Source organism: Plasmodium vivax, chromosome 11 (assembly GCF_000002415.2).
Source record: "Plasmodium vivax chromosome 11, whole genome shotgun sequence".
In the NCBI taxonomy this organism is placed as follows: domain Eukaryota; phylum Apicomplexa; class Aconoidasida; order Haemosporida; family Plasmodiidae; genus Plasmodium; species Plasmodium vivax.
The window spans coordinates 1,418,204-1,432,213 of NC_009916.1; the positions used below are offsets into that span (position 1 = coordinate 1,418,204).

At 52.0% G+C, this 14,010-nt stretch overlaps 5 protein-coding genes across 5 annotated transcripts, besides 6 other annotated features; 2 read left to right on the forward strand and 3 right to left on the reverse strand.

Annotated features, from left to right (window-relative positions):
- Positions 1–621: 621 nt before the first annotated feature.
- PVX_113890 (enoyl-acyl carrier protein reductase) lies at positions 622–2,281 on the forward strand (the record flags this gene model as incomplete). Its single annotated transcript, XM_001616116.1, has 1 exon — positions 622–2,281. The coding sequence occupies exon 1, from the start codon at positions 1,070–1,072 to the stop codon at positions 2,279–2,281; it is 1,212 nt and encodes a 403-aa protein (XP_001616166.1). The 5' UTR covers positions 622–1,069.
- A 187-nt stretch (positions 2,282–2,468) lies between these two features.
- Positions 2,469–3,359, reverse strand: PVX_113885 (hypothetical protein, conserved). The gene has a single exon (XM_001616115.1). It carries the CDS (start codon positions 3,155–3,157, stop codon positions 2,582–2,584), a length of 576 nt encoding a protein of 191 aa, XP_001616165.1. The 5' UTR covers positions 3,158–3,359; the 3' UTR covers positions 2,469–2,581.
- Positions 2,921–2,953: a microsatellite.
- Positions 3,360–3,932: 573 nt separating the features above from the next.
- Positions 3,933–7,995, reverse strand: PVX_113880 (hypothetical protein, conserved; the record flags this gene model as incomplete). The annotated part of the gene is made up of 4 exons (XM_001616114.1): positions 3,933–6,212; positions 6,332–6,928; positions 7,136–7,257; positions 7,926–7,995. 4 exons carry the CDS (start codon positions 7,993–7,995, stop codon positions 3,933–3,935), a joined length of 3,069 nt encoding a protein of 1,022 aa, XP_001616164.1.
- Positions 6,972–6,995: a microsatellite.
- A 785-nt stretch (positions 7,996–8,780) lies between the features above and the next one.
- Positions 8,781–8,803: a microsatellite.
- Positions 8,804–9,089: 286 nt separating this feature from the next.
- Positions 9,090–9,163: a microsatellite.
- A 6-nt stretch (positions 9,164–9,169) lies between these two features.
- PVX_113875 (endonuclease III homologue, putative) lies at positions 9,170–10,423 on the forward strand (the record flags this gene model as incomplete). The annotated part of the gene is made up of 1 exon (XM_001616113.1): positions 9,170–10,423. The coding sequence occupies one exon, from the start codon at positions 9,170–9,172 to the stop codon at positions 10,421–10,423; it is 1,254 nt and encodes a 417-aa protein (XP_001616163.1).
- Positions 10,424–11,055: 632 nt separating this feature from the next.
- On the reverse strand, positions 11,056–12,773 carry PVX_113870 (hypothetical protein, conserved; the record flags this gene model as incomplete). Its single annotated transcript, XM_001616112.1, has 2 exons — positions 11,056–11,113; positions 11,278–12,773. 2 exons carry the CDS (start codon positions 12,771–12,773, stop codon positions 11,056–11,058), a joined length of 1,554 nt encoding a protein of 517 aa, XP_001616162.1.
- Positions 12,774–12,995: 222 nt separating this feature from the next.
- Positions 12,996–13,017: a microsatellite.
- Positions 13,018–13,271: 254 nt separating this feature from the next.
- Positions 13,272–13,405: a microsatellite.
- Positions 13,406–14,010: the final 605 nt, after the last annotated feature.

A 14,010-nucleotide genomic window follows, 5' to 3' on the forward strand; every position in this document is an offset into this window, starting at 1 on the left:
AAAAATGGAACAGCGGAAATGGGGACAAAACGGGAAAGCGGAAAAGGCGGAAAAAAAAATGGGACAAAAGGGGACAGCGAAAATGGGGAAAAAAAACAACTCCTGGGAGGCCAACTCGGCAAGCGTTTCCTCGCCGCGACAGGGAGTTGAAAGTCCCTTTCTTTGCTCAGCCCTCCAGTGTGGAAATTACCCGCCCGCCTGCGTGCACTCTGCAGTTGTAAGGCGCGGGAGGGGGGACTTCAGGAGGGTGTGACATGAACGGGAAGAGCAGAGAAAACAAAAGTGGGAAAATTGGTGTGCAGGTTGATGTGCAGCTGGATGTGCAACAAGCGTTCCGAAAATTGTTGCTGCAAGTGTTGCCTCAAATGTTGCCGCAAACGTTGCCGCAAATGTCCCGCAAATGTCCCGCAAATGTCCCGCAAATGTCCCGCAAATGTCCCGCAAATGTCCCGCAAATGTGGGCGCACCATGCGGGGGCCGCTGAACGGCGCGGGCATACGACGCGGCCTGGGGCAACCAGGAGGGCCTCCGTGGAGAAAAAAAAAAAAAAATAAAATAAATAAATAAATAAATAAATAAATAAATAAATAAATAAATAAATAAATAAATAAATAAATAAATAAATAAGTAAATAAACAAATAAGCAAATAAATAAATAAAACAAATGAGTAAATAAATAAATGAAAAAAAAAAAATACACAATTTATCACACGAAGGGAAAAGTTACCCACCGGTGAGCCCTGCATGCACTGTGTAGAACAGCCCTGCGCTGGAAGTCCATTTTGCTACTTTTTTTTCAAGCCTGCCCTCCCCAGGAGTTTGGCTCCCTCCCCCCCGAATGTACCTCCACCAGCTGGCGCACCATCTTTACGCGAAAGGGGGAAGTGGAAACACGGGAGAAAATCGGGACATCATCACCCCTGCGAGTGTGCCTTCTACATAGCTGCAGCTGATCTGTTGAAGGGGTTAAACGGCGTGCCTTCCGCAGGCGGGGAAAAGAACTTCTCCGCATTTCAAGCGTCACTTCGCACAACTCGCAGGGGAAACCACATTTTCGCTAGACAGCCGGATGATGATGCACGTGAGAAGAGTGGTCCAGTTGGCGACCCTACTGCTGTACATCGCCTCTGTCAGCGCGATGCTGAGGAGTGCCTTGAAGGGGGGCGGACAACCCAAGTGGGAAATCGAAAGGAGAGGGAACTCCCGGGAAATGCAGTTCATTACCAGCAAAGCAATAAAGGGGGTAGCTCATAAGAGGAAAATCTCACAACATTCATCCCCTGCAGAACACATGGTGAGTGAGCAAAGTGGGCAAGCGGAAGGGATAAATGGAAAGGGAGAACCCCTTGGAGACATCTGCTTCATCGCGGGAGTGGGAGACACCAATGGATACGGGTGGGGAATCGCAAAAGAATTGAGCAAAAAAAATGTAAAAATAATTCTAGGCGTATGGCCACCAGTGTATAACATTTTCATGAAGAACCTCCAAAGTGGCAAATTTGATAGCGACATGATAATTGGAGAAGGTAAAAAAATGGAGCTTCTAGACATCCTCCCCTTCGACGCCGCGTTTGATTCTGCCAGCGATGTAGACGAGGAAACGAGGAAGAACAAAAGATACGCCAGCTTAGATAGCTATTCCATTGAGGAGGTTGCCAATTTGGTATATAAAAAATATGGAAAGATAAACATGCTAGTTCATTCACTGGCTAATGGGAGAGAAGTGGAGAGGAGTCTACTTGAGACCAGTCGAGGTGGCTATCTGGACGCCCTCAGCAAAAGCTCCTATTCTCTCATAGCCCTATGCAAACATTTCTGCAAAATTATGCACCCCCAATCGAGTGTAATATCCTTGAGTTACTACGCTAGTCAGAAGGTGGTGCCTGGGTATGGGGGAGGCATGTCAAGTGCTAAGGCAGCCTTGGAGTCCGACACGAGAACTTTAGCCTACCACCTGGGGAGAAAACACAAAATTAGGGTTAATACCATCAGCGCGGGGCCACTCAAATCCAGGGCTGCAACTGCCATCAAGAAAGCCACTCCCCAATCCGGGGGAAACGAAGGGGAAAAGAAAAACTTGGCGTTTATAGATTACGCCATTGATTACTCAGAAAAATATGCGCCTCTTCAGCAGAAGCTTTATTCCACGGACGTCGGGGCCGTGGCCGCCTTTTTGCTGTCCAAGGAGAGTAGGGCGGTCACTGGCCAGACCATCTACGTGGACAACGGGCTCAACATCATGTTCGGCCCCGATGACTTGTTTCAGGGAGGGGCGGCCTAGCTGGGAGGTGCGCTCCATTTGCCGCCTTCCCCACTGGGCAAGCTAGTTTTTCAGGGGAAAAAAAACCTTTGCACGAAAAAAAGTTAAAAAAATGTTAAAAAAAATTAAAAAAAAAACCTTAATTAGATATTAAAAGGGGGGGGAAACGTTTATATGTTCATTGCGCCCGGGGGAGCACGCCCCCCGGGGTGAATTCCCACATGTGTACCCTCTTAGACACAGCTACGCTAGGTGGGAGAGAGAACTCGAGGCTCCTCATCTGCTGGTGCTGGCAAAACGGACGGGACACCGCTAACCTCCTCACGACTTATTTTTTACAATTTTCTGCAGCTGCTTTTTGTACTTGAAATAATTTGGGTCCTCCTCCGTTTTAAAAAAGGGATAAATATTTTTAAAAATAGCATCGGCATTAATAACAATTTCGTCTTCCTCGTCATCTTCCGTGCGGTCTTCTTCTTCCTCCTCCTCCGATTTGGGTTTTCCTCCCGAGAAGGGAGCTGACCCGCCCTGTGTATGCCCCTCCCCGGAGTGTTGCTCCCCCTTTTTGCGCAACAAATTGGAAAACCATACCTTTTCAGTTGCTTCTAAGTCGAGGTCGGAGTGGAGGTCTGCTTCCACTTGGTGGCTGGATTTTTCTTCTCCCCCCTGGGCAGGGTCACCAACTCGTGGGGTGCCTGTTTGGTCACCTCTGGGCAGGCCATCCTCTTTTTTCAGTGCCTCATCTTTCCCCTTGGCGTAGAATTCGCCGCCATCTACGTCGTCCTGGGGGATGTAACGGGGGACTTTAAAAATGGTCGCGGCGGTTTCCTCGCGTTTGTTCCTTTGGCTGTTGCTGCTGTTCTTTTTCTTCTTCTTGGTCTTCTCCATGCCGCTCATTCAAAGGGAAAACAGGCGCCGCCTCACCAGCGCGTTTGGAACGTTTCGTCGGTCGTTGCGTTGCCGCGTTGCTGTTCTGATGTCTCCTATTTGGTATAATCTATCTGTTATATCCTATTTGATATATCCTGCCTGCTATTTTGCCGCTCCCTCGATGACCCTTCGGAACAGCCAAAACGCGATTGCTCAGCTCACTGGAAAAAAAAAAAAAAAAAAAAAATACGCGCGCGATGGCTAACGCGTCCCTCTTACCAAAGTGAAGAAGCCCAAAGTTGCAACTTTTTGAGAAAAAAATTATCCAACGTAAAGGAGATGCATTTAGGGGATCAGTTAAACGGGCTGACGTGCTGCCATCACCATTGTGTTGCTCGCAAAAGTGGAGGCGAGTTTTTTTTTTTTTTTAAGCACGGCGAGGTTGGCGGCCCGGCTTGGGCGACTTGCCGCGCAAAAGGAAACCAAATTGGGACGAACTGTGCGGAAGTGCTGAAGCTACAACCGAACGGGAGCCGCATGGCAACCGCATGGCAACCGCCTGGCAAACAAATTCGATCTTTCCAAGTGATCATTTCCTGGGATCCCCAAAGGAGCCATATGCCCCGCTCCTCCATCCACAAAGGAACGCAACGCAACCTTTGCTATGCCCCCCAGGGGGATCTTCCCCGAACGGAGGATCCAATTAAGGGGGCCCACCCCGAGCAGATCAGAGCAAAGTGCTCTCCCCTGCGGGTGGCCAACCATACAAAGCCGCTTCCCCCCCGGGGGAGAAGCTCCCAACTTAGGAGTCACTCGTTAAGTACTTGAAAAAAAAACTTAAGTTGTTCTGGATGTTATCGCAGAGACTGCCCAATCGTTTATACCTTTTGCAAGCAACGTGATGCTTAAAGCGACCCTTGCTTTCCCTCTTGGGAAGGTAACTGTGGTTGGTTTTTCTTTCCCATTTGCTGCCTCTATCTCGCTTGTAAATGTAGAGGGCGAGTTTGTTCTCCTCTGAGTGTAGGAGGTCCTGGTAGGGTCCATGCTGCTCCTCAGTTAGGGACCCCTGTTGAGTGAAATTCTGCATGCACTGGCTGCAGCTGTTTCTGCGCTCGTGCCTTTCATACGAGTCGATGTAACGCTGGTTAATTTCGATGATCTTGTAGAGGCTGCTCAGTTTGTTTTTCCACAAGAGGGTTTTCCTTCGTTCCGTTTGGGGGGTTCCATTGGGGGGGACTTCCTGGGCGATTTGCGGCGGCACCTCTGCAGCTCCGGTAGGTTCTTCCCCGGAGATCTTCATATGGCGGCACTGCGTTTTGCGGCGCTCCATTTGGCACACACTTGGGGTGGGCATCTCCCCGCCGGGTGCGTCCAGCCCTCCGTGCGCTTCTTCCACATATTGCGCGTATTGCGCTTCTTCCACATATTGCGCGTATTGCGCTTCTTCCACATATTGCGCGTATTGCGCTTCTTTCGAGCTGCTCAACCCCCGTTCGCTGCGTGTACCCGGCGCAGTTCCCCCCGGGCGGCCCCTCCGCTTGCGCTTCTTCCCCTGGGCGGACCTATTCTTGTGGATGGCAATCTGGTGCAAAATCAGGGGGATGGAGCCGATGAGGGGACCCAAAATGAGGCCCTTGGATCCGAAGGTGCTGATAGATAAGAAGAGCGACAAGGAGACCAGCCACGCATGCGTGTGGGGAATCTCTGTGTATATGCTCGTGGTAAAGTACAAATAAACGAAAAAATTAATGGCAAAGAGCACTGTGGAAACGACCTTCCTCTTCTGAATAACCCAAAGGTGAACGACAATCACAAGGATTATAATTTCGGGGGATATGATCGGAATGAGCGACAGGATAATGCACCCTAATGTTGGCACATAAATTATTGGAAACTCAAAAAAGGAAAAAACTAGCCAAATGTATAGCGTGTAGAAATACACCCTCTTCAAAGTGCACGTAATGATGGCCTTCAAATTCATCGTGACGTTGTAGAAGAAGATGCTCGAGGGATCCACCACCAGCAAAATGTCATTTACATAACTCAGGGCAGATTTCCTAGACGAAATTAAATAATACAGAGCGGTGAAGAAGATGATCCCTTGTACTATCGCATCAAATGTGTACATAAAGAAATTAAAAAAAATGAAGAGAAAAAAAAACATTATTTTTATGAGTCCGTAGCTGTTGTTAAATATTAGGTGCTTTGTGAGCTTTCCCACGTCTTCTATCCTTTTTATGGAGGAGAACAGGCTGTTCAGGTAGCCAACGAATTCCTTAAACTTGAAGTTTTTTTCCTTCTGGGGGTCGTACAGGTGGGTTGCCCCTTGCCCGCTTCGTTCGCGGCTCCGTCCGTCCGGTTGAGCGGTGTGCCGCCCGCCTCCTTCGCCGATCCATCCGCCCGATTGAACGATGTGCTGCTCGCTTCCTTCGTCGCTCCGCCCACCCCCCAGGCAGTGTTCCCCCCATTGCGCGCTGCACCGCTGATAAGCTTCGGAACTCCCCCCCGGGGAGCTCCCAAAAATGGTCTTAAAAACGACGCGTCTGGCAGCACCGCTTCCTCTCCCATCCCCCGAGTAGTAAACAGACGTGGAGATCTCCTCATCTGTGCTATCCCTCGCCCGATTGGAAAATAAAAAAATGTACTGTGATAGGGAGCGCAACAACCTTTTGAAGCTGAAGGACGCGCGAGAATCGTCCACCTCATTGAGGCAAGCCTCCACGGAGCACTCCTCCCCATATCTAGGCAAACCAATTTTTTGATCCTTTTTCTGTTCCAAGAAATGAAGAGTATAATACCTCTTGATGCTAGTCAAGTCTGGCCCTGCCACGAGGAGGGCAAGTCTGCCCAGGAGTAGCGGCAAACAGCAGGCACTTATCTGTCTCGCCCCGTTCTTCAGAAAGGTGTGTGCGTACACGTGCTGATATATGTCGAATGCTCTCTTGAGGTGGCCCGAAATGGACGCCAGAGTTTTGTTGCTCAGGAAGGGGACCTTGTTCAGGCTCACCAGCTCGTACAGGTCCTCGATGTCGCTCTTCCCCGGCTTGCGGTAGAATTTTCGAAAGTTCTTGAAGAGGGCGGTCTGCAGCGGGGGTGAAGTGGCGAAGCGGTTAAGCGGTTAAGCGGCGAAGTGGCGACGTAACGACGTGACGACGTGACGACGTGGCGGCGCCGCAATGCTCCCAGCTGTGGTCCACTCACGTTGCGGAAGTTGGCGGAGAGGTACCCGTTGATCGAGTGTATGATGTAGAGCGACTCGCCGTAAATATTAACGATGAACAGAATGGAGATGGCCGAGAAAATGATGATGGCGAAGATGATGATGAGCACAGTCAAGAGGTCATTCATGTAGTGCCGGCAGAAGTAGGCGTAATCGAAAGAAAACTGGCGGCACCATTTCGCGTAGTACTTCCTGCTCAGGGGATAAAAATAGCCAATCCATATAGCTTTTATAACTTTATAAAAAAAAAAAAAAAAAAAAATAAATCCCCCAATGGTTAGTAAAAACTCTTTATATTTGAAAAAGAATTCCCTTAAAATGTAAAAAAGGATCAATCTGTGCAAGACGAGGAAGTAAATTTCGCTGGCATTCCTCTGCTCGTACGTCTCCAAGTGGTTCGTTGGGTTTTCCTTTTTCCCCCCCTTCTCCCCTCTATTGTAAATGGGCTTAATTAGGAGAAGGAGCATGTACAGATAAATGTCCAGCTCCTTTTTCACGTTCTTCGCAAATCTGTGTAACTTCCTTTTGCATTTACTGGAGGTGCTTCCCTGGGTGATGGAGGCAGCCCTCCTCTTTGTCTTATCGCCTTTTTCGCGGTGGCCGCACGTTGCGTCCTTCCTCACGGCGTCTTCTGGTGGGTGCGGTGGAAGCGGTGAAAGCGGTTTCTGCTTCTGCAATTGCTGTAATTGCCGCTCTTGCTGCTGCGGCGCGCTGCCGGCCGCCCTCCTGCGGGGGCTCCCCCCCGGCGCCTTCCCCTTCCTCCGCAAAAACCGCTTCCGTAGCACCTCCGACAGCTTCACCTTCACATGCTGCAGCGGGATCGACACGATGAAGGCCCAAAACAGGGAGTAAAAATAGTACTTGAGGATTATGTAGTTGTAGTACACGCACAGTACGAGCAGAATGCCTGCGGGGGGGGGAAGCACACAGGGGTGTGGGGCAGTAGCGGTGGAGAAGCACACCGTGGTGTGAGGCAGTAGCGGGGGAGAAGCACACCGTGGTGTGAGGCAGTAGCGGGTGAGAAGCACACCGTGGTGTGGGGCAGTAACGGGTGAGAAGCACACCGTGGTGTGAGGCAGTAGCGGGGGAGAAGCACACCGTGGTGTGGGGCAGTAACGGGTGAGAAGCACACCGTGGTGTGAGGCAGTAGCGGTGGAGAAGCACACCGTGGTGTGGGGCAGTAACGGGTGAGAAGCACACCGTGGTGTGAGGCAGTAGCGGTGGAGAAGCACACCGTGGTGTGGGGCAGTAACGGGTGAGAAGCACACCGTGGTGTGGGGCAGTAACGGGTGAGAAGCACACCGTGGTGTGAGGCAGTAGCGGGGGAGAAGCACACCGTGGTGTGAGGCAGTAGCGGGGGAGAAGCACACCGTGGTGTGGGGCAGTAACGGGTGAGAAGCACACCGTGGTGTGAGGCAGTAGCGGGGGAGAAGCACACCGTGGTGTGAGGCAGTAGCGGGGGAGAAGCACACCGTGGTGTGAAGCTGCATAGGATGGGTACACCGCGGTGCGCCGCTACACACCTCTACACGCTGCGCCTTCTGAGGAGGAAGACTCCTCTCCGTCGATGCTCACCTATGAGGTACACGATGAAGTGGACGATGGCCTTCTCCGTCTCGTCCTTGAACAAGTTCCCCTTATTCATTTTCCCGATTCATGTTGTTGGCGGTCGTGGGGGGGAAGTCGCGTGGGGCGACAAAGGAGGAAGAGAAAAAAGAAGCGAAAAAAGGCAGAGGAAAAAAGGGCAAAAAAAGGAGCGAAAAGAGGCATCCAGGGGACACACCAACGGTCGGCGGCAACAACGCTCGACGACGCTTCGCACACACTGGAGGCAGCGCCGGCGCGTCCGCCACGGTCCATCAAGTCTGCATCATATCGTCGTACTTTGTCGAGCGGGGGGTGCAAGCGAAGATCAAGTGGGAAAGGAGCCACTAGCAAGGAGGGGCTGCTAAAAAAAGATGAGCGCTTCTCCCCAAGCTGGTTAACATTAAAAGGAAAAAAAAAAAAAAAAAAAAAAAAAACCCAAATGTGCCGCACTCTTGAGCATAAAAAGAAACACTTCTTGGGAGAACAAAAAAGCGCTGCTGAGTTTTCCCCCTTCCTTCCACCAGGAGTTTTGTCCTTTTTCTGCCCCTTTACACAGGAGGTGCGAAACGGAAATGTGCGCCAGGGGGAGAAATATACACCTCGGGGGGTAGGCTGATCGGCGCTAACTTGTTCAGGCACCCTGAGGGGGGAAGGGTAAGCCCCGCCTGCTTTTTTTTTTTTCTGCACCGCCGCGAATTGGTGAACATCAAATGGTGTGACAGACGGTAGGAGGTAGGCAATATGCTGCAGGTGGCTGAAGAGTTTCAAACAGGTTGTTTGCAAAAGGGGGGGACTTACGAGGAAGGGGCCGCACAAGCGGAACGAGCAGAGCTGCTTAATAGTTGAGGCCAACTGGGGGAGGAGATAAAAGGGGGAAACTCCTTCAGGTTAGTGGGACGACCCCTCTGCATCCCCACCCCCTCACCTTCACGCGCTTCGCACTTTCGCCACTTTTGTCGCGGAGGGGCAACGTCGTTTGGCCTCACTCCTCGCCGGGGTTCTCCAGGCACTGTGAGGAAGCAGCCACCTGTTAGGAAGTAGCCACCTGTTAGGAAGCAGCCAACCGCTCCTTCCAACCGCTTTACCCGCTCATGCCAACTGCGCCAGGCTGAACAGGAAGAACGCTCGCACACACGAACAAGCGCTGCTCCGGAAGAAAAGCCCATCGCCGATTGATGAAGCTTGTCGGCCCGGCGAAGAAGGCCCTCGTGGTAAACCTGTGCTTTCTAATTATGAACCGAACGTCTAAGTACTTCCCCAAGGAGAGGGGGAGGAAGGTGTCGATACGGTACGAAGGTGAGCCGAATGGAAGTAGCATCAGGCGGGTGGGGGGAGAGGAGCATCGCTTGAAAACAAAGCGGGAGGCCACTAAGGGGGAGACAAGTCCTCATTTTGTGAAGGGAGAATATCCCGATGGGGAAGGGAAGCTCCTCCCTGTAGGGGGAGGCACTCAAAATGGTCAAAAGGAGCGACTAGGTAGGCAGGCCAACCAGAATGGCAAACGAGGCACCAAGCGAGTGCCCGTACAGAAGCACCAATTGAGGAAGGTTGACAGTGAGCTTAGGAGGAAGCTGGTTAAGGTGATGGGGGGGTCTGCTCCCGGTGAGGGTGCGGCGAGGTTGGACGGGCGAGTTGCTGATGGGTGCGGCTCTGACCAGGGTGACGGCCCAGCAGATAACCACTCAGATGACCACACCGCTAATCACGCAGATAACCACACCGCTAACCACGCAGATGACCACCCCGCTAATCGCGCAGATAACAATGCCTCCCCCGCCGGGGGGAAGCTGGGGCACTTCCTCCGGACGTACGAAAGGATCAGCCAAATGCGCAGGCACATCGTGGCGCCGGTGGACAAGTACGGTTGCCATATGCTGAGCGACAAAAGGGAAAGCGAAAAGGTCTATCGATTCCAAACCCTAGTCTCGTGCATGCTTTCCACACGGACGAGGGATGAGAGCACCGCCATGGCGATGCAGAAATTGAAGGCACACGGACTCACCATACACAACATGCTAAAGACACCCGAGGAGGAATTACAGAAATTAATACAAGCCGTAGGTTTCTACAAAATTAAAGCTAAACAGATCATTCAGATTAGCCAGATTCTGAGAGACCAATACGATTATGACATTCCACACACACTGGAGGGGCTACTAAAGCTGCCGGGCATAGGGCAGAAGGTGGCTCACCTCATTTTACAGACTGCCCTTGATACACATGAGGGGATAGCTGTAGACATACACGTGCATAGGATTTCTAACCGGCTGAATTGGGTATGCACGAAGAACGAGTCGGCTACTCAATCCAAGCTGGAGAGCTTTGTGCCGAGGACCCTCTGGTCTGAATTAAACAAAACCCTGGTTGGGTTTGGGCAGGTCGTGTGCAAGGCGAAGAGTCCCCATTGCAACATGTGCGCTGTGACGGACGGCTGTAAGTACTACCAGGACACCCGGGGGGGGAAACCGGCCCTCGGCGCGGAGTGAAACGCATCGCAACGCAGCATGGTGGGTTTTAAATTGTGCTTCGCTCTATCTCATGGAGCGCTTCACTATTTTTTTATTTTTTTTTTTTTACACACTGTTCGGAAAAATTCCCCCGCATTTTTAACCGCTTAGCTGATGCCTCAGCTGGGGGATTCCTCCTTGACGATTCAACAAGGAGACCCCCTTCCCCCTGTTGACACAATTTTCTTTATTGCGCCACCCAGATGACCGCCCATCCCTTTTGTAATTTTTTTCCCATCCGTGTCGTTCGTAACGCGTACTGGTAACGTTCAGCGGAGCTGACGAAAGTTTCTTCTTAAAAATTAAAAAAAAGAACGAGCGGCGAAAGTGCAGCGGCAAACGGCACCTTTGCATAAGTCAACTTACGCCCGTGTTGTGTTAATTAAAAAGGGGAACCAATCAGAATGGACCAAATGGAGCACACACAAAAAAAAAAAAAATGTAAAAAAAAATTCAGCACGGTTATTAAAAAAGGTCATTGCATCAGACGTGCTGTGGGACAAAGGGACGGAACGGCACAGACAAACGAGAGGACGCAACTGTGGACAGGCACGCAGGTGCGGATCGCCACTTACGTGTGCAGTGCCGTGGTGCTACGCAGCGCCTTGGGCTCACTGCTTCACGAGGGAGAGGGCGCGCCAGCCGGGCAGGATCCATACCTTCAGGTTTCTAAGGAGGGGGAGAAGTTGGGGAGCGGTGTGGAAGCGGTGCGGAAGTGGTGAGGAAACGGTGCGGAAGCGGCGTAGCTGCTGCGTAGCAGCGGCGTAACGGGGGCATGCTCGCCGCGGATTTACCGCCCCTACTCCGCCGCTACTCATGGCGGGGCGCCCCACCTGAAGGTCCTAATCCGCTCGTACATGGCGAAGGAGATGAAGAGGTCGTTGCTCCAGAGGCAGTAGAGCGAATGCAAGTGGTTCCTGTGCAGGACATGTATCAGCTCGTCCCCCTCCTCCTTGTCTGCATGGGAGGTGAGCTCCCTCCTGTCCTTAACAATTTTCCGAAACAGCTCACTGTCAAGATAGTCAGTCGGCTTGTACTCGCGAGTAAAGAACAGCCCCAGTTGCAACACTCGAATGTTATTTTTTTTTATCTTTTCAATGAAACACGTAAATATTGTGATGCACTGAGCCCGGTTTAGCTTGTCTGTGTATAGGAGCTTACTCAGAATTATATCCTTTAGGTTTGTCATTCTCCCGACGAAGGGGAGAAGCTCATCTCCTCTGAGCTTCACGTCCAGCACCAGCCGCTCCAGGTGCTCAAACTGGTTCTCCAATTGCACCCTTTGCGCGTTCCACATGTGCGTGCGCGCCGCAATTGTGAGGAAGCTCTCCGGGGGGTCGTCTGCCTCCTGGGCGGCCCCCTCTCCGCTACGCCGTGCATCATGGACCTCTCCGTTATGCATCCCACCATCGCCCTCTCCGCTGACATGCCCTCCATTTTGACGCGCTCCTTCCCCTTGTCCGTAGTACCTGCTGTACAAAAAAAGATCGCTCAGCTCAAAGTCCCAATCGGGGAGGTCCACCGGTGATTGGCTGCACCGGTTAGCACGGCGCTCCCGAGGAGAAGTCATTCCGGGTGCCTTGCCATCCCCATCCCCATGCTCGTGTTTGTCGTTTGGTGTGTCTCCCTCCTTGGGGCACTCCCCAGTTGTGTGCACCTCCCTCTGTGCCACCGCCCCCTTCCCGCTCAGCAGACTGGAGACAATCGGGTGAACCCCCTCAAATATATAGCTATTATTTTTTTTTCTACAATACAGGCGCAGATCTCTTAACCGTGGGAAGTTGTTGATGGCCAAATTGATGGTCGGCTCTGCTCGTGTGTTTTCATTAATCGATAGGAAGAGGGAGAAGGTATTCACAAAATGCTTGTCAAATGATTTTACAAAATTGATTTTAAAAATGTCTAAATTTTGGAATCGTACGTCTATGTTATCCCAGGCGTATTTCGTGTGGAAGGCTTCGTAGAAGGACCTGCTTAACAACTTGCAGTTCCACCTCTGGGCGAAGGGCATGAAGGACAGGATGTTGCACACGGCGTCGCTGCTTTGGAGGCGGCCTTTTCTGCGTGCCTTCTGTTGGGGGGGCGCAGCTGGTCCGCGCAAAATTCCAGGTAGACTATCAATCGGACTGGCAATATCCCCTCCAATCGGACTGACAGTCGAACCTCCAATCTCTCTTCCCATCGAACTGCCAATCTCTACACCCACCCCGCTCGTGGTGACCCCGTGGGGGACCCCCCCTACCCGCGCGTGCTTATCAAACGCGCCATCCCACTGCAAACTCCTTTTTCTCCCTTTTGCCGAAAAAACCGCATCCTCACTGGTGGCCATGTTGGCTAGCTGCCCCCCCTCGGAGAACAGTGTAGGGGGTGAGCGGCGGAGGAGAGGCGGCGGAGCGGCGTCTCTTTGAGGGCTGTATATGCTCCCCACACACCACTGCGTCCTTCTACGTGCGCGTCTTTCCGCCCGCGTCTACCTTGAGGGGGTCAACCAATCGGTGGGATCGACGGGCGAAGGAGCCAAATTCAAATGCACACGCAAATGTAAAACACACAAAATTGGGAAGACAAAAGGGAAGGCGGCTCCCCGCGAAGCAGCCAAGTGTGTATATCACCACAGTGATGGTGAGAAGTTCCCACGGGTGTGCATCCGAGTGGGAGTCCTAACCACTGGCGTCTGTTGCGTGGGCGGTGACTCCCCCCGCTCCAAACAGTGGGGTATAGGAATGGGGGGAAATTAAAAAGTCACGCGGGGGGGTTCACCTGCGCAGTTCGACCGTTCAATATAGCGGTGCGTCAAAGGTACTGCTGTTCGAATTAAAAACTTCAGTCTCGGAAGGGACTCCCCTGTCTGCAAGTTGCGGATGAACAATCGGGGGTGGGGAAGAAAGGACCGCGTGGGGCGACGTCAGCCCAGGTTCGCGCAAAGCAGACCGATGCGGTGCTGTGTAGTTCGCAGTGGCTTTCTTCGTTCCCCCGTTTGTTTGCTTTTCTTTTTTTACATTTCTTTTTTTTACGTATCCTTTTTTATGTTTCTTTTTTTACGTTTATTTTTTTGCTTTTGTTTACTTCCTTTTTTTGTTTTCTTTTATTTACTTCCTTTTTTTTTTGTTAATTTTTTTTTTTTCGTTTATCCTCCCAAACTGCAAACCGCTTCGCACATGTTCGTCGCCCTCGGAAAGCTTCAGGACGCCCGCCGCACCTGCCATCCTGTGCGCGCGCATGCCGGTGTGTATGCGTATGCAGGTGCATGCATCAGCAGGGGCGCGCGCGTCCACCCGCACGGATGCCCCCATCGTCCACCTCCACGCCGTGCACCATGTGGACACGTGCCAATTCTAAGGGGACAAAACGCAACGCTGTGCTACGCGGCGCGTCATCAAAAGGATGTAGAGAGGGGGCCGTCCCGTATGCAGACCCGGGCGGCAACTTCCCCGCGGTGAAGGGGCAACTTCCCGCGCTGTGAGGAGGCAACTTCCCGCGCTGTGAGGGGGCAACTTCCCGCGCTGTGAGGGGGCAAATCCCCGCGAGATGTGCAAGCTGTGGGGAAAAAAAAAAAAAAAAAATCC

What these genes read in the sequence shown, in the direction of transcription:
- PVX_113885 (XM_001616115.1), bottom strand. Translation starts at nt 3,157, where the DNA reads ATGAGCGGCATGGAGAAGACCAAGAAGAAGAAAAAGAACAGCAGCAAC.